General features: G+C 35.5%; 5 protein-coding genes across 5 annotated transcripts; 4 read left to right on the top strand and 1 right to left on the bottom strand.

Annotated features, from left to right (window-relative positions):
• The first annotated feature begins 191 nt into the window (after positions 1-191).
• Positions 192-5,068, top strand: LOC114528246 (lysosome-associated membrane glycoprotein 1-like). Its single transcript, XM_028549870.1, has 5 exons — positions 192-340; positions 2,151-2,860; positions 3,654-3,948; positions 4,037-4,204; positions 4,768-5,068. Exons 1-5 carry the CDS (start codon positions 295-297, stop codon positions 4,926-4,928), a joined length of 1,380 nt encoding a protein of 459 aa, XP_028405671.1. The 5' UTR covers positions 192-294; the 3' UTR covers positions 4,929-5,068.
• A 620-nt stretch (positions 5,069-5,688) lies between these two features.
• On the top strand, positions 5,689-15,554 carry LOC114528140 (intraflagellar transport protein 80 homolog). The gene is made up of 25 exons (XM_028549740.1): positions 5,689-5,860; positions 6,297-6,354; positions 6,442-6,493; positions 6,610-6,721; positions 6,875-6,985; positions 7,218-7,286; positions 7,630-7,739; positions 7,996-8,085; positions 10,412-10,493; positions 10,615-10,670; positions 10,851-10,975; positions 11,056-11,147; positions 11,255-11,336; positions 11,459-11,533; positions 11,671-11,719; positions 11,837-11,951; positions 12,065-12,129; positions 12,345-12,480; positions 12,862-13,009; positions 13,272-13,358; positions 13,638-13,722; positions 13,887-13,976; positions 14,360-14,532; positions 14,833-14,956; positions 15,112-15,554. The coding sequence occupies exons 1-25, from the start codon at positions 5,821-5,823 to the stop codon at positions 15,202-15,204; spliced, it is 2,319 nt and encodes a 772-aa protein (XP_028405541.1). The 5' UTR covers positions 5,689-5,820; the 3' UTR covers positions 15,205-15,554.
• LOC114528142 (adenosine receptor A2b-like) lies at positions 8,104-10,397 on the top strand. Its single transcript, XM_028549742.1, has one exon. It carries the CDS (start codon positions 8,873-8,875, stop codon positions 9,788-9,790), a length of 918 nt encoding a protein of 305 aa, XP_028405543.1. The 5' UTR covers positions 8,104-8,872; the 3' UTR covers positions 9,791-10,397.
• A 91-nt stretch (positions 15,555-15,645) lies between the features above and the next one.
• Positions 15,646-19,272, bottom strand: LOC114528141 (lysophospholipid acyltransferase 7-like). The gene is made up of 5 exons (XM_028549741.1): positions 18,937-19,272; positions 18,621-18,756; positions 17,811-18,388; positions 17,572-17,715; positions 15,646-17,399 (listed from the first exon to the last, which is right to left on the bottom strand). Exons 1-5 carry the CDS (start codon positions 19,143-19,145, stop codon positions 17,024-17,026), a joined length of 1,443 nt encoding a protein of 480 aa, XP_028405542.1. The 5' UTR covers positions 19,146-19,272; the 3' UTR covers positions 15,646-17,023.
• A 1,388-nt stretch (positions 19,273-20,660) lies between these two features.
• LOC114528230 lies at positions 20,661-22,976 on the top strand. Its single transcript, XM_028549854.1, has 2 exons — positions 20,661-20,745; positions 21,342-22,976. Exon 2 carries the CDS (start codon positions 21,356-21,358, stop codon positions 22,325-22,327), a length of 972 nt encoding a protein of 323 aa, XP_028405655.1. The 5' UTR covers positions 20,661-20,745; positions 21,342-21,355; the 3' UTR covers positions 22,328-22,976.
• The last annotated feature ends 1,602 nt before the right edge of the window (positions 22,977-24,578 follow it).

Raw genomic sequence — 24,578 nt, 5'->3', positions numbered from 1 at the left:
TAGTAGAGTTTTCATTCAAAAGTCCCTTAATAAATATTTCCCGATCTTTGGATGTGTATTCTAATTTTAAAACCCTCGAGTGTGACTGTGATACACGCAAAGTTGTAAAGCTCAGGGCTGCCCAGGGTACACTTCCCCACCCTTCCTATCCTGGCAATGTATTGAGATCACAAGTTTGTCACGAGACAGCTGAATAAAGGCCTTTCGGGAAATTGCAGTCTTTTTGTGACGGCTTTCGTTTGTGCTTCTTCTGTGTTAAAAGTTCCTGCTGATTTATACTTCTTCTATTAAAAGATGGAACGAATAACAGTCTTCTTTATGTTGTCGATACTGGCTTTGGGTGAGTTTTGTCGTGTTTACAGTTTCAGAACTCTGCATGCTTGAATTTAATATGGTGCTTTCATTTCGTATAATTTTTGCTAAACCAGTCGCCGACTCAATGATGCGTCTGTATTTTTGTTATCCACATTTTTATCCACATTTTACTATTTAAAAATAAAACCCTCAAGGCCTCACTTAGGAACTGTTAATTAAAGTCGACCTGTTGTTAACTTAGCTGATTCAATTCCTTCACCACTTAATGTGGCTTCTGTTGCATGCGGTAAATACAGCTAAAAGAAATAGCTACCTAAGGTTAGGTGCAAACTTGCTATTGGGTTGATTACGACATTCAGTTGTGGTCTATGAAAGATTTTGGTTATTATTATATATAAATTAAGTAATGTTAATGGCTTTTTTGATACCAGTAGATGTGTTGTTACATGACAGTATCATGCATGCTCTTGTTGTGGCTTTCATCTGCTGACATTCACATGCTTTTCTACAAATGCAGTGTCAGCTTCTAATCCAGTTGATCATTTTTAATCATGATTGATGCATTTAACTAATTAACAAACAATTTTCTGTAGTCTCAAGGAATTAACCACTGCAGGAAGTGTCTTAGTCACTCAGGTTGGGGAGTCTTAGCAATGACTACAATTATGATTTCTCATACAAAATTTTGTTTCTTGGAATCGAAAGTGCTGAATCGTTTCAGTATAGGAGGTTTTAATTAGTATTTAAAATTCAGAACACTACGACTTTTGCAAGATTACGTAACCAAAGATCATGGCTATTCTGCCTACTTTAGTTCTCTAAGTAACCAGCACCCAACAATTTCATTCATGACTCAACATGTTATATTCCGTTCTAGTATCTTCATCACGGATGATCTGATGTTGAAACTTTCTCAACATGATGTCATCTGCGAATGAGATGTAAAGCAATGTCCGGTTTGTTGAGATTGTTATCTAATCTGTAATTTCTCTTTGAGTCTCCTTCTTTCAGAGGGAAGGTCTGGACAAAACTTGTTTAGTTTAGATAAATGACACATGAATATGAAGATGTGCCACTGTTGAATTGAATGACACATTTTCGCTACAATATAGAAAAGGTTTCTGTTGAAACTTGCATGTTTTTGCCTTTGTGGATAGTACAGGAAATTATTGAATATTTATTTTTTACATCCCTTTTGTTTAATTGCATTTTCGCCTCCTAAAAGTATGTTATTTTTAATAAACTTATGCTATCTCATTTTTTACAAAATGGTGTGCATAAAAAGTATGCCTTTGGGAAGAGTCCATGTTTTGCCCATGAAAAATTTGTAATGGTCCATCCCCTTTTTATTCTACTCAAATTAAAGCTAGGAAAATTCATCAGTACATCTGGAAAAGCAAGAGAAAAGTCACCATGTCATATTGGCAAATTTTGTACATAAATTGTTATTCAGAAAAGATGACTTAAAAATGGACATTTTGTACATAATGTTATTTTAAACAAAATTTGCCAATTTTGAAGTGCTTTATTTTCAATTTTGAAGTGCTAGATTTACTTTAAAGGGGGAAATATGGTCCAATGTGCTGTACACTGCTAAGTCTTTCTCAAAAGATATGGCTAGTTAATCAGTTTGTTTTTAAACATAATCTGAGGGTTAAATCATATACCTGCACACATTCTCTAATGTATTGTATTCTATAATATAAATTGGGTAAAAATACCAATAATTATGGTGTAAAAACATGTTGTTTTAAACAAAGAAGATAGTAACCAAGGGTTTTTATGTGATAATGGCATAGATCTTGTCAAGTGAGTATTTTTTGTTGTAACTCTAGGAGCTTCTGCCCAATCATCATCAAATGCTCCTCTTGTCCAATCATCATCGAATGCTCCTGCTGTCCAATCATCATCGAATGCTCCTGCTGTCCAATCATCATCGAATGCGCCTGCTGTCCCATCATCATCGAATGCGCCTGCTGTCCAATCGTCATCGAATGTGCCTGCTGTCCAATCATCATCGAATGTGCCTGCTGTCCAATCATCATCGAATGTGCCTGCTGTCCAATCATCATCGAATGTGCCTGCTGTCCAATCATCATCGAATGCTCCTGCTGTCCAATCATCATCGAATGCTCCTGCTGTCCAATCATCATCGAATGCTCCTGCTGTCCAATCATCATCGAATGATCCTCTTGTCCAATCATCCTCATCAGTTTTTACTGTCCAAGCATCCCCAACACAAATGCCTGGAAAGTCTACACAAACCGCAAGCATTACAGCTAAACACTCCAACATTGTTTCAACCACGGCATCACCAACTCGATCTCCTACCCCACCTTTACCTTCAGTGATGTCATCGCATTCAATGGTAGCCAAATCATCACCTGTGTCATCCATCTCGACGCCCTTTAAACCCTTTATCACACCTTCACGAACAGCGCAAATTGCTTCTGAAACAGTTCATTTATATGACAATGGCAGACCATGCCTCTTTGCTAGAGTGAAAGCTGATTTTGTGATCTCCTATAATACAACAAACACCACGGTAATGTTTTTAATATATATATATACATATATATATATATATATATATATATATATATATATATATATATATATATATATAATATATATATAATTATATATATATATATATATATATATATACACCCATTTGCAAAAACGTTGGCCGCAGATAGATAGATAGATAGATACTCGAAGTTTAATTAGAATTGCATATGATTACATTTGCATGGGATTTCAATCATATTACACAACATATGCAATTCTAATTAGATTTCGAGTATCTATCTATCTATCTATCTATCTGCGGCCAACGTTTTTGCAAATGGGTGTGTATATATATATATATATATATATATATATATATATATATATATATATATATTTAACACATCAATTAAGAATAATAACTCAACAATTTGGACTTGAGATACTTCTTGTACTACTTTACATTTTTCTGAAGTTAGTACATTTACCAGATTGGAGGTCCGTATAGGGAAGTATTTCCCAAGGTCTCAAAACGTTTTTCAAACAAATCAGATTGCAGGAAATGCTTAAATATGAATTTGGACCGCAATAAAAAAAAATAGGTTGATTTATCTGATGAGTACCAGCCACATCAATGGTGCAAAACTATTAATGCTCTGTTTCTCTATTGAGCTCTCTGGTAAAGATTTTTATAAAAACTCCAACAAGCTTATTATAATAAATATAGTAGACCTTTTGTGTAAAATATTGGATATAATTTTAAGCAAGTCAAAAAAGAAGGCAGCATTTACTCCAAATAAGTAATCTAGCGTATTTTGTATTTATAGCGGGTAAATGGCACTTCAACGAACACAACTGTAGTAACAATGACAAAGATACCATTGAATGGTTTAAATGCAACAATAAATATTACTGGATCCTGCAGTTTTGAAAGTGGACTTGCTCATTTTGTAATGAGATGGAATGAACGGGGAAATACTTTAGGACCACAACATAAATTTGCAATGCATTTCAAGCGAAAGATAAATGAAACATACGAGTGGACGGTACCAAGTGTTAGTGCTGTGTTTAACACAAGTGATGCTTATGCATTTCCTAAAAAACCTACGCCGTCGGAGAGAGGTAAGCCTTAAGTAGTCAGTAGAATTGAATCAAATGAGCAATATTTTATTAGCTTATCATTGTTTCATGTCTTTTTTGTCCTTTGCAGAGGTGAAAGCGAACGCTAGTGGATTGAAATTCTTTGGAGTAGGAAATAATAATTCAAACTACTTCTGTAATGCGGAACGAGATCTTGCCATGAGTTCTGGTGTTACCGCAAAGTTCAAGGACGTTGTCTTACAACCGTTCTCATCACATCCGAAACCAGTATCCAATGGTATGTTCTCAGTTCATCTTTCTTTACAATAGCTTGGGTTAGAAGGAACTTTGGTGTGTGCTTTACATCGCTATGACAACTTCGCAAACTGTACGTGGCTTGTCCCACACTCCGACTAAAAGTCACAATTCGGGTTGTCCTGCGAAACCCTAAACTGTCAGACATTTTCGCTGGCGTAAGACTGTAATTGCGACATAAAAATGATAAAATGTGCGAGGATAGAATGTATTCGAAGGTAGCCATCCTTCTTTATAAAAATTATGAAGCGAAGCTGCGCGTCATTGTCATGTAAAATCACTTAAAATCCCGATTTTGCCACTGGAAACTATAATGTTTAAGAAATTTTGACCGGGGCGTCGAGAGGTTTGCTGTTAAGGCGAAAGTAATTATTACAAAGCTAGTATTATGTATTAAATGCCCAGTGTTATAAATTATGTGGTCGTCCCTGTGGTGTACCATTGTTTGAGAATTCTTCTATATTCAGTCATTTGTTTATGATATTTGCAAATATCAAATTATCACACAAAGTATGAAATATGTAAAACTTTCCGTTCTCTGTGTAGGGCGTGATTGTGCTGCGGATAAATCAAGTGGTGATGATGACGACGATGATAACACTGTCCCAATTGCCGTCGGAGCAGCTCTTGGTGGACTGGTTCTAATTGTTTTAATTGCATACGTAATTGGCAGACGTCGTTCTACGAGTGGTTACGAGCAAGTTTAATTATATGATATAAAGTAGCATTTATCATAGATATTTTCCAAAACAACTCAGTTTTGCAGCAATTTGTAGTGTTTTAAAAGTGAATGTAAAAACTGCACTATATTCTCTGTGCCTTATTTTATAGATGATTACTTATTTTTTCTCTGTTCATGTGAATTTTGAATATGTTGCATAGGAGATATGTACGACAGGTCACAATGGAACCCTTTTAATGATTTTTTCCAAACTTAAATATGCTTCACCAAGTGGCCCTTATTTGACAAAGTGTTGCGAACTTGATGATCTTTTTCAGCTAATTTTTTTAAACCACAAACACGACTCGTCGTATTTTAAATTTTCACGAGTACAAGTTGCACACTTGCACCTTGGGCGCATGTCGTACACATCCTGGAAATTGGTAGTTATTGTCTCGTAGAACGTTCAACAACAGGTTTTGAACGGTTCAACATGATTGTTAAGGATTTCTGTATGGTAATTTGTTAATAAACTTGATCTAATATAGAACTGGTTAAATCTTTTGTTTGCCTTGTTTCATGATATTGTGTCCAGGTGCATGTCGCTGTTATTGGTTGTTGGATAATTGCATTCTTTCTTTCGGATCATTGCATTTACCTCGCCATCAGCAAGTATATAATTGTTTAAAATTAGTAACGAGACCGTACCTTGCCAAGACTATTTTTTCAATATTTTTTTGGTAATTTGTGTTCAAACTACATGAAGTTTGACATAAACCTATTTTTCATCAAGGCAGCGCAGGCTCGCTGCGGCAGAGTTCACTGTTGTCATGGACGGTGAAAACAAAATTTTGAAAGAAATTTGTTGAAGTTCTTCGTATTTTGTTTAAATTTATGGATACTAATTTAACTATCGTTGGTGGAGTATAGAAATATCGATGATGAGAATAAACGTGCAACTCACAAAAGAGTCCAAACGTATCTTTATAATGTTAGAAATGGTAAATAATCAGTGACTGGATGTTGGTATATAAAAATGTGAAATTAAAATTTTCAATCAAACAAGACAGTATATTTTTCCAAGACATTCATGCTTGGTATAATTAATTTCACTATTTTTACATTGATTTAAGGAGCAGACTACATTTTATATTAGGAAATTACAATTACATTTAATAACGCATTTTTTCAGTTTTTCTATTAAAGTTGTCCTCCAAATCTCCAATAATGTCAACCAAGTTTGATTGTTGTTGGGCAGATTTAGTTTAAGGACGAAAACATCTAAGATTGAAACAAGGGTGGAAATTAATGTTTTCTTTAATGTTTTTTTAACAATAATAACAATGCTCCAGGACATTATTTTATATGTTGCTAACATATGAAAAATATCAACATTTGCCTTAATAAACATCAGACAAAGATTTAGTTAGCTGTGTTGGTTGGACTGCAGTTGATGAACTATACTCTTGTGGGTAAGTCAAGTCGTAGCATTTTCAAAGCCTGTACATTCTTGGCTAAACAAATAACTTGAGTTATAATGAGTTATATTTTTATTGCAGGGATGATCACAAACTCTTAAAGTGGAATTTACTATCTGATGAAACATCTGAAGTAAGATGCAATGAAATATTTGTCTGGATGAAATGAAACATGACATGAATATATCAAGCTGATATCATATTATCAAGCTGAAGTTAGCTCAGCCTTTTGCTTCAAACATCTTGTAGGTGACAAAATTGCCTGATGAACTTTATCCAACTGACATTCACTGGTTTCCAAAAAGTATTGGTGCAAAAAAACAACCACAGAGTGATGTATTTGTATTGACAGCAACAGATGGTATAGAATATGATGTTCTTTTTAATATGCTAGCCATTATGCCGTCTAATATTCATCTTCATTGAGCAAAACGCTAAAAATTCTATGTTTTATGTTAAAAAAAAATATTTTGTGTCCCAATGATGGTAAAAGTGTGTTCTTATATTTTTAAAGGAAAGTTTCATTTTGTTTCACGAAATGGTCGTATTGAGAAATCTGTTGAAGCACACAGAGGTGCCGTACTTTCTGCTCGGTGGAGTCATGATGGTTCAGCTTTAGGAACAGGTTTATCTAACAATGCCATTTTTAAATTCTTTTTATTGATTTACCATATTGTTTGTTCATTCAAAATAACATTTTGTCATTTAATCCTTATTTTCTTCTAACAAGCTGTTGTAATCCTTCCTTGTTGTTTTTTAACCTCCAGTACTTGAGACCTTTGTTTGTTTTATTCATTTTCTCTGTTTCACATCCTGATGTAAGAATAGCATGGCTAAAATTGTGTTTCTTTTTCCAGTTGGAGAAGATGGTCATGTAAAAATATGGTCTAGAAGTGGAATGCTTAGATCAACATTAAGTCAAATTGGTAAGTCAGATCCCTCAAATAAACATACTACCATATATTGTGTGGCAATAGCCTTTCAGCTTGTGGAGCTGGGTTTACAAATCTTCATTTCAAGGTACACCAAATTTTATAATATAATAATATACCCAATAATATATAAAGTTTTTATGGTGTTTTGATTCAGAGCTCTGCTTAGTGAGTTTTTTGACTAAATGATATAACTAATCTGTAGATTAAAATTTTGCTACAAATGCTGTTTTTCTGCTGCAGCACATGCCTATAAACATATTGTTAAAGAAATTGATCCTTCAGTCCCTTCAATCCCTTCAGCCCATGTATTTACACTTATGTATTCATTTGCAAGGTACCCCTGTGTATGCATTATGCTGGGCTCCAGATTCTGATCATATTTTGTACACCAGTGGTAGACAGTTGGTGATCAAACCTCTTCAAGCTGCTGCAAAACCTTTACAAGTAAGTTGTGATAGCTGTGATAGCTGGCTGGTACAATCTTATCCATGTCTTGCAGTAAGCTGACTCGTAGTAAGTCGTGATAGCTAGCACAATCCTATATATGTCTTGCAGTAGCTGACTCGTGTTTCAGTTAGTCTGAGAGACGCTACACATTTCCAGATATAGCTTTGTAAATAATAATACATTTGAACAACGATCGTCAGACAGAAGGCAACTGTCAATGTTTACCAATTGATTCTCTCTATTTGTGTTAAAGTGGAAGGCTCATGATGGTATAGTGATGAAAGTTGACTGGAATCCAATTAATAACATGATATTATCTGGTGGGGAAGATTGTAAATATAAGGTAAGCTACATATGTATGTAATCTGGCAAAGACTTCACGAACATGTAATGCGAAGTTCGAAGAAGTTTGTACTTCTCTGAAATACTGCAAGGACTTTGTGGCGCACGTTTCATGGTTTCGAGGGCGGTGTTTTCGTTTTTCAAACCAGAGTTGCAAAAAAGCTGCGTGTACGCGGGTACCACCCGAAGGAAGGTTTGCTTTGAATGAGGTTTCATCACGTGCATGTACCAAAAAAACAAATATTTCTTTATAATGGTAGCCATTTGACTCAGTGACGTAACAACATTTTGAGGAAGGTTTTCAAAACTTGAAATCCTACCGGAGGAAGGTTGAACTCTTTTTTCAAACACAAGAAAAAACTTTCGGATCCTGAAAGGAAATTGTGAATTGGAAAGCTAACGATTGTACACGCTGTGTTACACGCTGTTCAAAATCACACGAGAAAGCGATCTTTATTAATAATAAAAATTGAAAAGTGATGCCGGGTGTAGTTTTAAATGTAACGTTGAAAGAAAGTAATATATGCAAACACTAGCTAACAGCAGAGGACGTGACGACGTGGTATATAAGAGGCTGGAGAGCTGTTCAAAGTTAATAAAAACAGTTCTAATATTGTTCTATATTATGAAATTTCCAATATGGAAACTCAATAGACCAATAGAAACGGTCGGTTGTGAAATTGTAATTATACAAGTACATATATAAATTAAATTTGCAATAAACCACATATAGTTTTTATATTTGTTTATAACTTCATACATTTTTCGTAAATGTTGTTTATTAAAAGATGGCTTCATTTGTGACACAAAATGTTACGAACAGTTCAAACCAAATCGATGAAAGATATTTTGCATTACTTGCCCACGATAAGGCAATCTATATAACAGTTTGTGTGATTCAATTCCTACTTGGTTCTTCACTAAACATTTCTGTTATCTTCGTATTTCGTCGAAATTGTCACCTTCTCGACATCCCGGCCAATCTTATTCTTCTCAATATGTCGATTATGGATTTCGTCTCATGTTTCATACTTTTGCCTTGTGAAATGTGCGTTACTCTTGTTGGAGAAAACAGTCGTGGTGAAATGTGGAAAATTCCTTATTTTTCTTTATTTTTTACATTAAATGTCAGCATTCATGGAGCTATTTTAATGAGCGTGGACAGACTACTGGCGATCATTTATCCTCTTCGCTATCACGCCATTGTAACGGTCTCGCGAACTCGTTTGATTCTCGCGCTTAACTGGTTTGTTTCATTTCTGCTTGCAATATTGTACTACACACAGTATTTGATAGCGGCGAATAACACATCATTTGAGTATATATTGTCAACAAGAGATTTACTTGGCTTCGCTGTCATTTGTGTATCGTACGGCACCATCTCTCGTATTGCAGGAAAGCAAGTTCGTAGAATAGCTGTTGACGATGGAAAGACGACTTCGAAATATTGTAGTTTGGTTTGTAAACGATCTCTGAAATCAGCTAAGAAAAGTGGAGCAGTTGTATTCTTCTTTCTACTTACTTGTTTACCATATCCTTTGATAGAAACCTTTTCCCACTTTTCCAGTAATAAATACAACAATAAGACCCTTTTCTGGTCGTATACTCTGCTATTTTGGCAATCTGTTTGCAACCCGGTGCTGTTTTGCGTGTTTTCCGAGAAACTGAGAAGGATCGCACGGAAGACATTGTGCTATCCATGTTAAAGAACCTAATGAATCTCAGAATTATCCTTCGTGTAATTGTTACCAATTTGGTCGACTGGAGGGATTTGGGAACACAGAAATACTTCGCGCATCGACTGTTTCGTTATAATAAGATGCAAACCAGCGAGAAATAATTATATCAGAAATGTTTCGTGTCAACTTTGTCCCACTTGTCAACCTTCTCAATATATATATCAAGGATTCGGAAATATTATGAAGTTAATATAGATATAGATATAGATAAAAAGTCGATTGGTAGCCTGTAATTAAAATAAATAAAATTAAAGTATATTTCAAGCAAGGATTCTTTGAAATTTTGCATGGTGCATGAATTAAAAACGTATAGATCAATTTGTTGAAATGCCACGTGTATTGTAATTGTTATATGCAGAGCTTTGATCTGTTAACCCTGACCGTAGTTGCGCTGATGAAGCCTACAAATGGGTGTTTCTCTCAATTTTTCTGGTCATACCTGGGTCACACACGTCACCATTACTGTTTCTTCAGGCTTCATTGCATGTAACAAAATAGAATAACATTGTCACGTGTGTGATCAGAGAATCACCCTAATGATGATCTAAGGAAATGTTTTGTTCAAAATGTTACTGTTATATTTTGTAGGTTTGGGATAGTTACGGTCGTGTATTGTATTCCAGTAGTTCTCACGAGTATCCAATAACAAGCGTTGCCTGGGCGCCTGACGGTATCTTATTATCTTATAGAGGATTAAAATACACGAGAACTTCTCCTAACCTTGATTCTCGCCCGAATGTTACCTTTGCTGCGATTACTGGGGTATTAATTAATAGCTAATTTTCTTTCAGGAGAACTGTTCGCAATTGGATCGTTTAACACACTGAGGTTGTGCGATAAAACAGGGGTTAGTTTAGTTTAAATATATTCATGCACAATTGTTGATATATTTGGCAAGCCTCATCGTTGATAGTACGTGCATGTACACGTGTGTGTGTAGTGTTTAGGTATTGATTATTTCATGCGTAGTTCCCTATTTCGACACACCACCCGAGTGGTCTTTCAAATTTTTACCGTTCTATACTAGTGGTCTTATGCCTTGGCAAAACCCAATACTGGATCATTATTCAACATTGCTTGGTCCAGCGACGGTACACAGTTGGCTGGTGCATGTGGAAATGGACATGTTCTGTTTTCTCATATCCTTGGAAGGTCAGTATATGTGTCATTAAAAGCGTGTTTTCGTTATAACGTTTCGTTCGTGAACGACGTTTTTAACTTTTTCCTTTAAGACGTTTGGAATGGAAGAATTTGGAATTGACAATCTCGCAAAGAAAGACGATCTTAGTAAAGGATGTTACTAGTGATGCTAAAGAGAGTTTAGGTGAGGCAAACTGTTTTACGAAAATTCGAATACTGCGAAATTAAAACGAAGATCTAACGTGGAATAAAGCTCTTCAACAATTGTAAGATGGTTTTCTTTCTATTTAGATTTTCGTGACAGAGTTATTAAGGCATCTTTGGCATTCAGTCATCTTGTTGTTACAACTTCATCCCAGTGTTATGTCTACAGGTATGCGAAAAAAAATCTAAAATTGCCATTTAGTTCACTGAATAGGTAGAAAGTCTGGAACTAGAAACATTTCGCTGTATTCATTAACTTTCAACCTGGTTTATTATTCCGAATGCTCGCAGTGTGAGGAACTGGAACACACCCATTATTTTTGATCTCAAAAATGGAAGCACGAGTTTGATCATTCAATCAGCGAAGTAAGATTTTTTCTGTGTTTTGTCAAATTGCTCATTTGATGCATCATTATAATGTTTCAAACTCACTGGAAGGGAAAACCCATGCATGCATGCACGGGTCATATTGCCTACTATAATCTAAATCTTTATTAACGCAGGTATTTCCTTCTGGTTGATGAAACAGGAGTTCAAATTTATTCCTACGAGGTTAGATGAACTTAAATTATTGCTTATGCATATGTGGTATTTTCATTTATTTATTTATTCAGCAAGACGTTTTTTATAGTTTCAATAATTTAGTGATTTCATTCATTTTCAATGTAGGGTCGCCTTATCAGTGCCCCCAAACTTCAAGGATTACGACCAGACTTATTAAATGAACAAACACTTTCTCTGAGCAATGATATTCTGGCCGTCAGAGATCAGAAAGATGAGAAGGGTTAGTATATTCTGGTGAATATTTTAAATCTCATCCCAGATAAAAGGTCTTTGTTCAATAAAAAGTAACTGACTGCTATAGAAAAAGTAACTGACTGCTTTTTGATACTTCAGCAATCCATGTGTTTGAAGCAGCATCTGGCAAGCCAATGGGGGATGGAAAACCAATTCAGCATTCGGTAATATGAAATTAGTTTCATTAGTCAAAATAAGCTTTTTGAAATTTTTAAAGATACATTGAATCTTCTTATCTATAGAATATAGTTAATAGTATTTATTTATTGAAAACCGCACTTATTCTTTCTTACCAACCAACTTGACCTCGTAGCTAAGTTACCATAGAGTTACCATATTGAACTAACAAACCAAACACCTAACTTTCTATTCCATCCAGCACGACGTTCTCGAGATTGCTGTGAACCAATGTGGACAAATCAACAGTCGACAACTGGCGATAATTGATAAGAATCGAGATTTGTTTATCACTGCTGTACAACGTTTTGGATCAGCACCACGAAGAGCGAAGCTAGGTTATTACATATGTAATGAATTATATCTCTAGTTCGTAGATTTCCAGGAACGGCATCCTTCATTCGTCCAGTGTTATTTCAGGAGAAAGTTCTACGTGCAAAACTTTTGTTATAAGAAATTGATTCCCTGAGGTTCATCCAGGGTTGGTGGTGGAGACTCTATTAATTCATCTATATACTGTTTTCAAAAACGTGAAGCATAACTCCTTGTTCATTCTGTGATTGCCATTTGCAGTTATCTTTCATTTGTAGAGTTTTTGCTTAAATCATTCAGTTTTAGAAGATCAATATACGCATTTTTATCTCTGGCGTTGGTAAAATGTAAAATTAGAAACGAGAGACTTCTTTATCAAAACGCTGTTCAAAATGTTTTCTTAACAGGAACCATGGTTACATCAATGGCGTGGAATGATTCATCCAATATGTTAGCTGCATTTCAAGATGGCGTCTTTACTGTGTGGTGTTATCCTGAAGCTGTACTTGTTGATCAAGATAGCCTAAGTGACACATTAATAACTAAAGACTCGAGGTACAATATATATTCTGCATTTTGGTTTCCTATACAAGCTTTCTGTTTGTGAATCTGGTTAATGATCTATAATTATGTGCATGGATACTAAATTTTGATTCGGGGTTTTGGTTTTAATGCCGGGTTTAATCAGTTTCTCACTCCATGGAAAAATCGTTATGTTCAAATAATTCTGTCCAACAATGCTGCCCAGTTTCTTTACTTTCAACTGATCCACGATCATTGCATCACGTATAATATTCATAATTGTATCTAATTAAAGTGACTTCGGCAAGAATCCTAATATCGCTAGTTTTCTTGGCAATGTTTGTGCAATGAGACGAGCTGATGGATCACTATGCAGTACTGTGTAAGTACAAAGAAAGACCCGGCCGTTATAGAGCTGGCAGTTCAAACTATGTGAAGCCAGTGAAGGCATTAGGAATTTTTCGTATCAAGCAAACCCTAAGTCTTCAAGGATTTGCCGGAAGGAAAGAAAACAATGTTTGCTACATACGTACATTACTTTTCTAAAATGATGACAGAAACTTAGACAGAGTAAATCGGTCTTTAAGATCGAACAGTTTCCTATCTGTGCGCATGCATGCATCAGTGTTATGTTTAGGTGATTATTTTATTTGTTATACAGAATTTCCCCTTATCCTATGATGTTGCATAAGTATACAAGTGAATCAAAGTGGCCAGATGCTGTGCGCCTCTGCAGATTTGTTAAGGTTAGAATCATAGATGGATCGAGTATGCATGATTTTGTTTGGTCTGGTTATAGAATTGAGTAGTCGTTGGTCATTTTATCATCCCTTGTGGGTGTTACCACTAGATTTTAGTTCAGTTCAAAAGGCATCAATATAATGTCTTATATTAAACATTTTTTTCTCAGGAAAAGACTCTGTGGGCATGTCTTGCAACAATGGCGGCTTATGGCAAAGAGTTGAACACGGCAGAAATTGCTTATGCTGCTATTGATGAGGTAATATATGGAAATGTCTGTGTTGTGACGTAGTTTGTGGACAAAGCATGCTTCTGATTAGCCAATGCGTCCAGATGGTGTATTTATTGCTGCAACTTGCAACGCTTCTTCCTCCAGTGTGTGATGTTATGTCTAAATAATGCAGAAAATCGTATTCTAATTTTGGTTCCTATGCCGGCCAATGCACAAGAATGATGCCAGGATATATCACGAAGTTTTGTGAAACACCACACGACCATGTTCTGTCTTTTTCGTTATATTCTTATTTCTGAAGAATTTATTTCCATATTTTCCATCAGAATTTTAAAAAAGAATGGCATGATATATTTCGCCATGATATTACAGTGAAGATAAGTTCTAAACATGTGTTTGAAATATAATAGGCTGATAAAGTTCAATACATCAACCACGTCAAAGAAATCCCAACTAAAGAAGGACGAAATGCCGCTATGGCGCTTTTCTGTCAACAAATTCAAGAAGCAGAGATAATTTTACTTCAAGCTGGCCTGTTATTCAGAGCCATTCAAATGCACATTGATCTGTTTAACTGGGACAGGTAAGTAATTTTATCCATGTACCTGTACCATGCTTTGAACAACTCGTAACAAACTCGTTTAATTGTCGGACGCCTTTCCAAGTTGTTGTGATTGATGCAACATGCAATCTTGTTTAAATTAACCCTGTACGAATTGTTTGTACAGGTTCCTGTTTATGTATTTATTACAAGATAATTTTGCCCTGCCATAGCATTATGTTTCGACCAGTGAAATGAAAATAACGGTATTAATTACGGTTCACTGGTTTCGACAGAAGTTATTTTAGTAATTTGCTCAAGATTTTTGTTTTCTGTTATCAGAGCCCTTCAAATAGCAGTAAAACACAAAACTCACGTGGACACTGTCATTGCTTACCGAAATAAGCATTTGAATAGTTGTGGGAAGAAAGAAGACAATAAACGATTTCTTCAGTTTGCTGAAGGTGTAAGTATATAGGTCCACACGAGGACACCTCTTGTAAGCCGACATCCTTGCATCAGTTGCATGGTCTGTATCATAATGTTCATCCTCCTCCCGATAATTATTTCAGTATACTCTATAGGAGTTAGGAATATTTGATAAAGTAGATGTTTTTTTAGGTTGACATAAACTGGGAGAAAATAAACGCTAAAATTGATATGGAGATGCAAAAGGAAGCGTCAAGACCTGGAGCAAAGCCTTACTCGACATAAACATGTTTATTACATTGTTTTCAATTTCACTGAGATGAATATAGAAAACGGGCCATAAGATGGTTGCGTTCCTCGCTAGTTGTATTAATACTGCAACACACGTGTACATACATATATATGGAGATGCCCTAATCAGCTATTGTGTTGTCCACCCACCTGCTACTAACGCTGATTTACATCACATTGACTTGTGAAGCCTGTGACTTAAAAAGCGTTTGGTTCATTCAATGGTAGTCAATCTAAACCTCGCTAGTCACCTCTCACGTACGACGGCTACGAGCTAGCCTGCGTATTTGTAAATATTTGGGTTTCAATATTTATTTAAATCAATATTAAATGCGTACAATTACACCGCACAAACAACTTTTATATTATATTTCATTATATAACTTAATTTATCGTTGTAGTGCACCACCTTCTCCGCCTACATTCTCGCGCTCAAGGTAAGACCACCTCAACCTCGTACCCAGGGTCTTTACTCTACGAGTAGAGTAAAGACCCTGGGTACGAGGTTGAGACCACCTGTTTTCATCGTCTAATTTGCTCAAATCGCTGTTTACTAGTTATTAGCCAACCGATGTAGATTATGAAATGTTGCATGGAACATGCAACTCCTTATGCACGTGGCGTGAATACACAATATTTATATATTCCAATCAGTTTGAACCATATTTTGGATTTATTTTATAAATAGTTTTCTTCTAACATAGCACGCCTACACGTAAAGCTATTTGATAGTTATTTCATTGCATCTTGAGGGAAAATATTCTGCTGCACATGCCTCAAGCAGTGGCTTTTAAATTTTTTCTATAGACAAAGAAACAGAACATGCTTCTTCAAAATGCATGAGAAATATTTTCTGACTCGACAATCGTAAGAATTATTTTTATAGCATGAAATTGAGGCTGGTGGCTTGTGATCTACAAGCCTCGACCCTCGTCACGCATTATTCCCGAAAGTTGGTCAGGTTTTTTATCTATCTGTTACATCACAGGTTACATCACAAGTTCGTTCTTGAAACTTTTTCTCATCGTTCGTATGATAAATATCTCAAAGGTCGGACTTTATGTCATATACCTATGCCAAAATCCTAAATATAACGATTCATTTTATAACTAATTTCATAAAGTTCTATGATAAACTCGACTACACGTTCAAATGCGTATTCTAAAATTTAAATACATTTGTATGCATTTTTCATTGTAAATCTTCAATATGGGCAACCGCCCAATTATGTGAACATTACGTAATTCTATAAGATATCTCATGACAAAATTTCATAAATAGAACAAAATTACAGTTTTAATCAACGCTGCATGCTTAATATTATCTTCTTGTTATTTGGTTGTTTAAGGCCATGTAAGGTTTATCGGGTTGCTTACCATTCTCACAAACCTCCTCCAATAATTCAAAAGATATCAATTTGTTTGCGCTGATTCCGAAAATTTAAAAATATACTATCTCATCTCATTGAGGCATAGATTGTTATCTGTTTAGTTCAACTACGACTACCTCGCTCAAATAGTAAGCACCTTGTCCTTGGTATAAGTAGGAGAGAGTAGAGTTGGTCGGATTTTGAGGTTTTGTTTTTCAGATATATGAGCAACAAATAGCTTTGTGTAGACGATTTTAAAGCGTTAGTAGTTTCCTCTCGTAATTCATCGTAAAGGACTGCTTGTTGGTAGTTTGATAGTGAAATAGTGGTGAATAAAACGCTTTGTCTGTCGAAAAACTTTTCTTGATATGAATTACAATAATGAAAACCACAATTAGGTAACAACCAGGTACTTAGTGAACTCATTTAGGAAAATCACAAAAGTTAAGATGTTTTCTCGTGTGATTTTTCGTGTAACAGTTTCTCATGTGGCTTAGATGGTGCATCAGGTACAATAATTGTAAGTAGAAAAAAGACAAGAAGCAGAATGTGCCCATAATAACACATACTTTTCCAACAACGTAATGTTAATGAGAATGTATGGACCCAAACACCAACACCAAAGTACTCTAACAAGCGATAGCCAATAAACCAACTGATCCAGAAATACCACACTTGTTGTCGCTCATTAAGATATGGAAGAAATTTCTTTGCACATCTTTCTTGAATCTTTTGAGCAAATGGAATAAATAGGAAAGAAAGATAATATCCAGGTGCTAGACCATGCCAAAATGCACTAACAGCAGCCACAGCAAGGTACCTGTGTAAAAGAAGAGGCTAATTAATTGTTAGTGAAAATATGTTCAGTTTTATCTTAACATAGCTTAAATGATACTACTTATCACATGCAGGCAATAGTTTGATGCTTGGTTAAGTCTTCTTGAGGAATTGTAGAGATCATCATTATTTAAAAATGATTATATATTTCCTACCTAACTAATTTTTGTCTAAATGGGAATTGTTGATAAACATAAGCAGCCATCCACCACTGAACTGTTGTATTCCAACTTCTGATCATGTCTTTTAATGAAGAGAGCTCCACATTTCTTACATACATTCCACGGATTGTTTCAAAACTGCATAAAATCAAAGTTTACATCAACATGTTAGATTATCAGCATCTATATGCTAAATGTTTTGGAACAATACATATACACAGAAAATAAGCTACCTGTATTTCTTGTCTGCTGTTACCATATCCCAATTTCCATTCTCCTTTCCTTTCTCTGGAATGTCTTTAATCTTTTTGGTAGGACCTTGCCCTGGTATTGGGCATGATTCAACAGGATATGCCCCAAGACATAATGTCACACAACTACTTTCAGACATATGAGTACCAATGTACAGTCTACACCTGAAGCGAATGTCTGCCAAGGCTAGCATAATTATCTGAATCAGAATTGATTGATTATGAAAAAGATCGTTGCCCAAGTATGCGGGAAACCATTGACTGAAAAAAGCGTAGCCAGCAAGAAATATGGGTAAATATGTCAGCCACTTCATTGCAAGATCAAGAGTTGGAATTTCTTCAGAGTTAGACTGATTTAACATATCTGAATATGTCTTGTATTTATAGTATGGTCCAGTAAAAATACCACAATAACAGTAACCATAGCTCAAGAAATGGTAAAATGACATATCTTGTAAGTCTTTCTCATGATCACTTATTTCATTGTCTTCCTGCTCAGTTGAAGCTCTTGCTTTTATAGCTGCAGTTGTATCATGAATTTCAAATGCCAGTCCCACCATCTACAAACAGAAAGTAAATGATGATTATAACAACTGTCACAGGTCTTATATATCAGTGGTTTAATACTAGCTTGCCAACAAACCCATACTAGGATTTGCCGCATTGTTGTGAATATTTCAAAAATTCCAGTATACAAATAATCGGCCATCTAAAGATACTACAGTGTGTTGTTGAGTCATAAGTTAAAACTTTTAAATAATTAATTAGTTATCAAGAAGAATTTTTGCTTACTCTTAGAGTTAAAAATAGTTGAACATTATCACTGTAAGGTGAGGGATGGGGAAGTCCAACATACGTGCACGCTCTAAAGAAGAACAGGTAACCAAAAATGCAGAGAAAGGAGAGCCAATTACACCATCTGCTATATCTAAAAAGTAGAAGAGAAAAACGCACCAATTACAAAATTGAAAATTATAATCAGCTAGATAGCTGACTACATATCAACACACATTCCGCAATCGTATTGAAAAATTCAAAATTGTCCTAAAAATCTGTACTAAGCTCGTTATTTAAATTTATTCCATTCAACGCTTTAAATATACAATACCTGGACGATTTGCAAATCCAATATGTGGCAAGGATAGTTAAGAATGAATGCCAGAAATCCTGAACTCCATTGAGAAATAATACAAGAAATACCCCAGCAACAGTGCAAATAAGACGCTTTCGGGACGGAGATTTGACCTTTTTCACAACATGACCGAATGGTATTGAACTAAGTAGTGCGACGAAGAATATAATATCTCTCAACTGCATTTCGTAGCGGCAAAGATATTGAAAATAAATGGAATTGTTTTAAATTAAAATGTCAAAACAATTGTATTTGCTCATATTCAAACCACAATGTTATGTTTCCTCTTGTTTCCTCAGTCCTCATAATCTCACAGTCAGTGACGCTCGTTCTCACTCATGATTGGTTCAGCGTCATCTAATTAACCAATGAAACATAAAAAAAGTCGCCTGAGATTCAACAATAAGCACTTCCACTTCCACATTATTAAAGTTGCAACACTGTTGAATACTATATGAGTTATATGAGTACAGACACATCAGGCATACTACTTTTATATAATCTTATATTATGCAACTATTTAGAGCTGTTCATATCAAACTATCAGTGCTATTCTATTTTGTGGTCCGGTTAATTGGGATAGACGACAAAGAAGACTTGTAAAGTGTAGAAGGTCAAGCCAATTTGCGTGGTTCCTAAAACCAACATTACATAGAATAACTTCAACACAATTCGCATTTCAAATGTGGTTTCAAACCAAGCCAGTTTCATATAAGCTATTTTGCATTGCAAGTTGTTATTGGAAGTTGCTCTATAACCTTCAATTGTCAATTGTCGAACTTTAGAAAAACAGATAGACACTCGCTCGCCCCCGTCCGTGACAACCTATAGATTAGTATCGTTAAATAAAAAGCACTCATTGCAAGAATGTCATTAAAACCGAAATTACGTTCCAATATAACGTCAGGAGCAACCATAGATATAGTAGCAACGTTATTAAGGCCATGTTACACGGTTCTTGTAAATTGCAATGCAATCCTACTTTTAAGAGATGAAAATTCGTACAGACTATTCAAAATGTAAGCGAAAGAAACGTACATGGAGTGGAGTGTAATAAACACTAATCAGTGGTAATACTGCCAGTGTAATAAAATCAATAAACATAAAAGTTTCGTAGTTGCCAAATTTACATCTCTCAAAAGTAGAATTACATTGCCAGTTGCAAGAAAAATTGCACCGTGTAACAGCGCTTTTACACTGTTACATTCACTGTTACTGGTAACTGCACTGTTAAATCATTGAATGGTTAATTTTCTAATTATTGGATGAGGTTGAGTGTGATATCGAGAATTATCAAGCCGAAGTTTGCGTTATTTGCCGAAGCGAAGCAGTGGCGGAAAACGCAAACTGAGGGTTGATAATTCTCGATATCATGCGAAAACCGAACTCAATAATAAATAATTGTTTTATCACGCACCCCCTTTTTAGAGAGAAAGCCTGCGCCATTATTGACAACAAACTAGCTGTAAAAAATACGTCACCTACGGATAATTTTCAATGTCGTGTAGGTGGCAAGACATTGAGAATTATCTGTAGGTTTTTAGCCAATCACAATCGAGACTGCATTTGTAATGCATAATGATACCAGTTAATACCACTGGTTAATACATACGCGGAAAACCTGGGAACGGGGATATCAAAACCAAACCAACCAAACCTCGTTCTCATGCCTCGTCCTTGGGAAAAACCTGGGAACGAGGATGCGTTCTTCCTAACTGGCTAACTTCCTTCAACAAGGTTCCAGTTTTGTATTAATCAATCCAACCAATTTTCTGCTTCTGACCTGTGAGTACCAGTATTCTACCAGTACTTATTTTGGCTGTGTGATCCCTATTTTGTATAAGAAATTATGACTCTATTTATTTATCTGTAGATAATGGTTTGTATTTTTTAGCTTTACATGTAATAGTTCAATCAACTCAAGTACCAAGGGGTGGGTGCAAGTCCAAGTTTTGCCGACAATTTTTTGCTCATTTTTCTTCAAGGAAAAATTCTGGGTACAAGATTGTGGTTACAGTTGTTATGTTATAATTATAGCCATTTATCAACTCTAGCAGTTTTTTAGGGTCGTAGTTGCCCCCTAATTAAGCTGCTCCCAATTTTGCTGGCAGGCCTACATATTGGGGGGGGGGAAGGAGGGTGCCACTTTGCTACATCCCTTTCGCTATGCCCCTTTAACTCAGGTTCTAGCCACTTGAGTGAAACAAAAAAATTTAAGCAATGCATTTAATTTTTCTGTTTTTCAGAAATGTTGCATCGAATGTTGCATTTTTGCAATGATGATCGATGCTCATTTCATGATGCTTTAATCTAATTACTTTCATCCGTCATGAATGCGATGGTCAATTGAGTTTAATTTTCTTTATTTGCTTTTTTTGTAGTTATTAACATCAAGATGAGTGAAAATAAAGATGAGAATTGTAGGTTAAATCCTGTTGCAAGAGCAATACTCCAAGGTCTGTATGATGAGGACAGTCCTTTGCATAAGTTGCTAGGCTTGCATTATGTTTTGAAGGCCATTTGGAGCAACCTTGTGGAATATTGGAAATCAAAAATAATACAACCCAATGATAAATATTCTGAAGTTCATGAAAACCTGTTACGCGTGAGTTGTGTAAAAGTTGAGAGCCGTCATCAAGGAGTATTAGTTGTACGGTTTCCAAAACCTAGCAACCTCAATATTAATATGATGCCATTTGTGATGGCAAAGGAGTTCAAAGAAACAAAACTACCCAAGAAATTAAAAGGCTATTTTGATGAAATTATTAAACACTGTATTGTAAATAACGAAATGGGTGAAATAGGTTATCTTACCATCCACGAGAGTTATGTTGATGAAGGTACCTCACAAAGAAGACCTGGATTACATACAGAGTCACCTGGTGTTGTTATGATGAAAGATGCCATGGGATGTTTGATCCAAAAATATATTTATTGGGCTGGTGGCCAAGATTATCATAGATTTGTTGAAACGGACAGGGAGTTAGAAGGTGGTATTTACATGGTTTCAAATGTTGCAAATTCTTGTAAAGTTTGGAATTGTGAGATAGTCAGACCAGGAGTTGATTCCATTGATATTGTTGGAAAACATGGAGATATTGAGCATTTGCGAGAGTTTTTACCTGTTGAGGGTGAAATGATGGAGGCAAATACTGTTTATTGGATTACAGATCGAACACCTCATGAATCATTACCACTAACCCAAGGAACATATAGACAATATTTCAGGCTTGTCACAAGTCTAGTTTCAGTATGGTATCAAGATCATTCTACCGAAAACCCGAATGGTGTTGTCCCAAACCCAAAACTAACAAAAGTTCTCAAAGGATCGAAGTTTGATGGAATTTGTTCTGTGGTTGATCCTTAAAGAACTATTTTGTAAAAAGTAGAGGCTTCCTGTCACCTGCTGTGGTATTTGTTTCATATTCAGTGAATGAATTAACATTTCACATGTAATCAACTGTACAGTATTTATACATGTACAACATGTACAACTTGATCTGCTTTTTTATTAGTTTGAATGCCATTGACGAAATGCCATTGCGCAAGCTAGCGCAGGGAAGGTGCTTGGGCTTTTCCTCTGCTGTCTTCATTTCATTTATACACATCCATGCAGCAACCCCTCGCTATTTCAAACCAAGTAAAGAATTTCCTGAGCTAACCTGACCTTAACTTATACTATGAAATGACTCAAAACTCAAATCAATCTATATTATATTTCATTGAGTATATTATACTCCAAATACCAGGTGCACATGTGAGCCCAAGATAAATACTGAACGTTATATGAACTCTTTGTTTTAATCGATTAACTAATGTGTGTGAGTATTATATATAGTTTAAATTGATGCAAATATAGGGAATTATAGCTTTTAAAAATTGAAACATAGAATATGTATAAATTTGAAATTTTTATTCTGTGACAATAAAGACCTATCTATTGATCGATTGAGAAGAGTATTGATCATGAAAGTTCAAGTTCAATCAGATTGGTCGAACGATGCGATAAATGATAATTCAAAATGGTGGTGAAGAAAATGTTATACCTCAAACCATTGAACTATATAGTTCAATGACCTCAAACAACGCAAGAAGCGAAAAAATTTGGGTTGAATTATTACCAGATTTATTATGTATTATGTAGCCAAATAGTTTAATAACTACTTTTTGTTCCAAAAATAGCTGTAGTGATAACGAACTTTTTGTAGTGAACCTATCCTAGGTTTTTTACGGAGACTGGGGTCAACAAATCTATCACATCTCAAATGAGTCATTAACAGGGTTGCCAACTTGGCTCTTTTTAAGCCAAATTTCTCGATTTTGGCTTATTTTTCTTGCGCTTGGCTTAGGTAAATTTCGTTTGGCTTAAATTTATTATCTGGCTTATTTTGGCTTCTTTTTATAAAATGGAGTTAGAAATCTCATATTCGTATTTTTCAATCAAATATAGCTTTTTGTTTTATGATTGATTCAATTTGACCCACTTCCAACCAATGACAGCAAAGCTCAGACCCTTCTTACTTCGTTGCTGCTGTCATCGTGGACGTCCGACAATCACAAAAAAATATTAGATTATGAAAAAACTAATAAAGTCAGTGTTGCCAACTGTAATTTTGTAAAAATCCCAAGTAACCGCCTGAAATATCCCGAGATTCCCCCTAAAATCCCGAGATTCTAATTTCGACCCCAGTCCTCAGCTTTGGCGCACCCTAGTACCAGGTCCGCTCAGTGTGCGTTTATAAAGCGGTACTTCTCTGCATAACCGATTGTACAAATAGTCTTTATTGAGTGACTTTAAGTAACGTTTTTGCCGCAAGTATTAATTTACGCTATATATTATTTCAATACCTTGGATTTTTAATATGTTTATTTATCAATTTAACGAAAACATTTTTTCCCAAATTCCAAACTTCCCTCTCCCAAAAATCCCTAAAAAAATCCCGAGATTACCATTTGAGAAATAAATCCCAAAAAAATCCCAACTGCTTCAAAAAATCCCGAGATCTCGGGATAAAATCCCGAACTTGGCAACACTGAATAAAGTACCTTAAGAACTCGATTGACCTTGCACAGGCGCGATCTGAACGCGCGCATTCGCGCGTAAATGTTTGAGACTGTGGAGTTACTTGAGTAACAAGTCGACAAAACTGTATGCACTAAATATATACTGGGCGATGTAATAAGTTACACAAAGATAAAGTCATGAAATAGTAAATTTGTAGTTTCATAGATAATATAACAAAGTCACAACATTTCGAGTGTAAGTTTGTAGTCTGCTAATCTTTTTGTCAGACAAAACGGTATGAAAGACTTCTCCCCAATCCCCTCATCATAATTTAGTGTTTGGCTCTTTTTGGCTTATTACTCCGCCTGCGTATGCGCAGCGGAGTCTTAAAATGCCATGGTCTTTTTTCCTTTTCGTCGTTTTGGGCGACAGAAGTTGGCATTTCTACAGGTAACCCAAAACATTTTGACCGAGAAGCCCTGGGTTACACGGTCCACGGATGAATTGTACATCAGTTGGCATGCAGGCGGAGTGAACGCCTTGAGCAGGCGTCTTGTTTTGATATTCGGTTTGGCTTTTTCTGTCGCAGAAGACCTGGCAACCATACTGGCAA

This window comes from Dendronephthya gigantea, unplaced genomic scaffold, assembly GCF_004324835.1.
Source record: "Dendronephthya gigantea isolate DGI-Jeju-01 unplaced genomic scaffold, DenGig_1.0 000048F, whole genome shotgun sequence".
Taxonomy (NCBI): Eukaryota; Metazoa; Cnidaria; class Anthozoa; order Malacalcyonacea; family Nephtheidae; genus Dendronephthya; species Dendronephthya gigantea.
Note: the sequence above shows the minus strand (reverse complement) of the source record. Positions and strands in the feature narration are given on the sequence as shown.

Excerpts from the sequence above, each read along its gene's own strand:
- LOC114528246 (XM_028549870.1), top strand. The coding sequence starts at position 295 with ATGGAACGAATAACAGTCTTCTTTATGTTGTCGATACTGGCTTTGG. Across the intron at positions 341-2,150 it reads GTTGTCGATACTGGCTTTGG|GAGCTTCTGCCCAATCATCA; the intron begins GTGAGTTTTGTC and ends TTGTAACTCTAG. Across the intron at positions 3,949-4,036 it reads ACCTACGCCGTCGGAGAGAG|AGGTGAAAGCGAACGCTAGT; the intron begins GTAAGCCTTAAG and ends TGTCCTTTGCAG.
- LOC114528140 (XM_028549740.1), top strand. The coding sequence starts at position 5,821 with ATGATGAGAATAAACGTGCAACTCACAAAAGAGTCCAAAC. Across the intron at positions 6,722-6,874 it reads TGTATTGACAGCAACAGATG|GAAAGTTTCATTTTGTTTCA; the intron begins GTATAGAATATG and ends ATATTTTTAAAG. Across the intron at positions 12,130-12,344 it reads GAAAACCAATTCAGCATTCG|CACGACGTTCTCGAGATTGC; the intron begins GTAATATGAAAT and ends TATTCCATCCAG.
- LOC114528142 (XM_028549742.1), top strand. The coding sequence starts at position 8,873 with ATGGCTTCATTTGTGACACAAAATGTTACGAACAGTTCAAACCAAATC.
- LOC114528141 (XM_028549741.1), bottom strand. The coding sequence starts at position 19,145 with ATGCAGTTGAGAGATATTATATTCTTCGTCGCACTACTTAGTTCAATA. Across the intron at positions 18,757-18,936 it reads TGGATTTGCAAATCGTCCAG|ATATAGCAGATGGTGTAATT; the intron begins GTATTGTATATT and ends TCTACTTTTTAG. Across the intron at positions 17,716-17,810 it reads ACAGCAGACAAGAAATACAG|TTTTGAAACAATCCGTGGAA; the intron begins GTAGCTTATTTT and ends GATTTTATGCAG.
- LOC114528230 (XM_028549854.1), top strand. The coding sequence starts at position 21,356 with ATGAGTGAAAATAAAGATGAGAATTGTAGGTTAAATCCTGTTGCAAGA.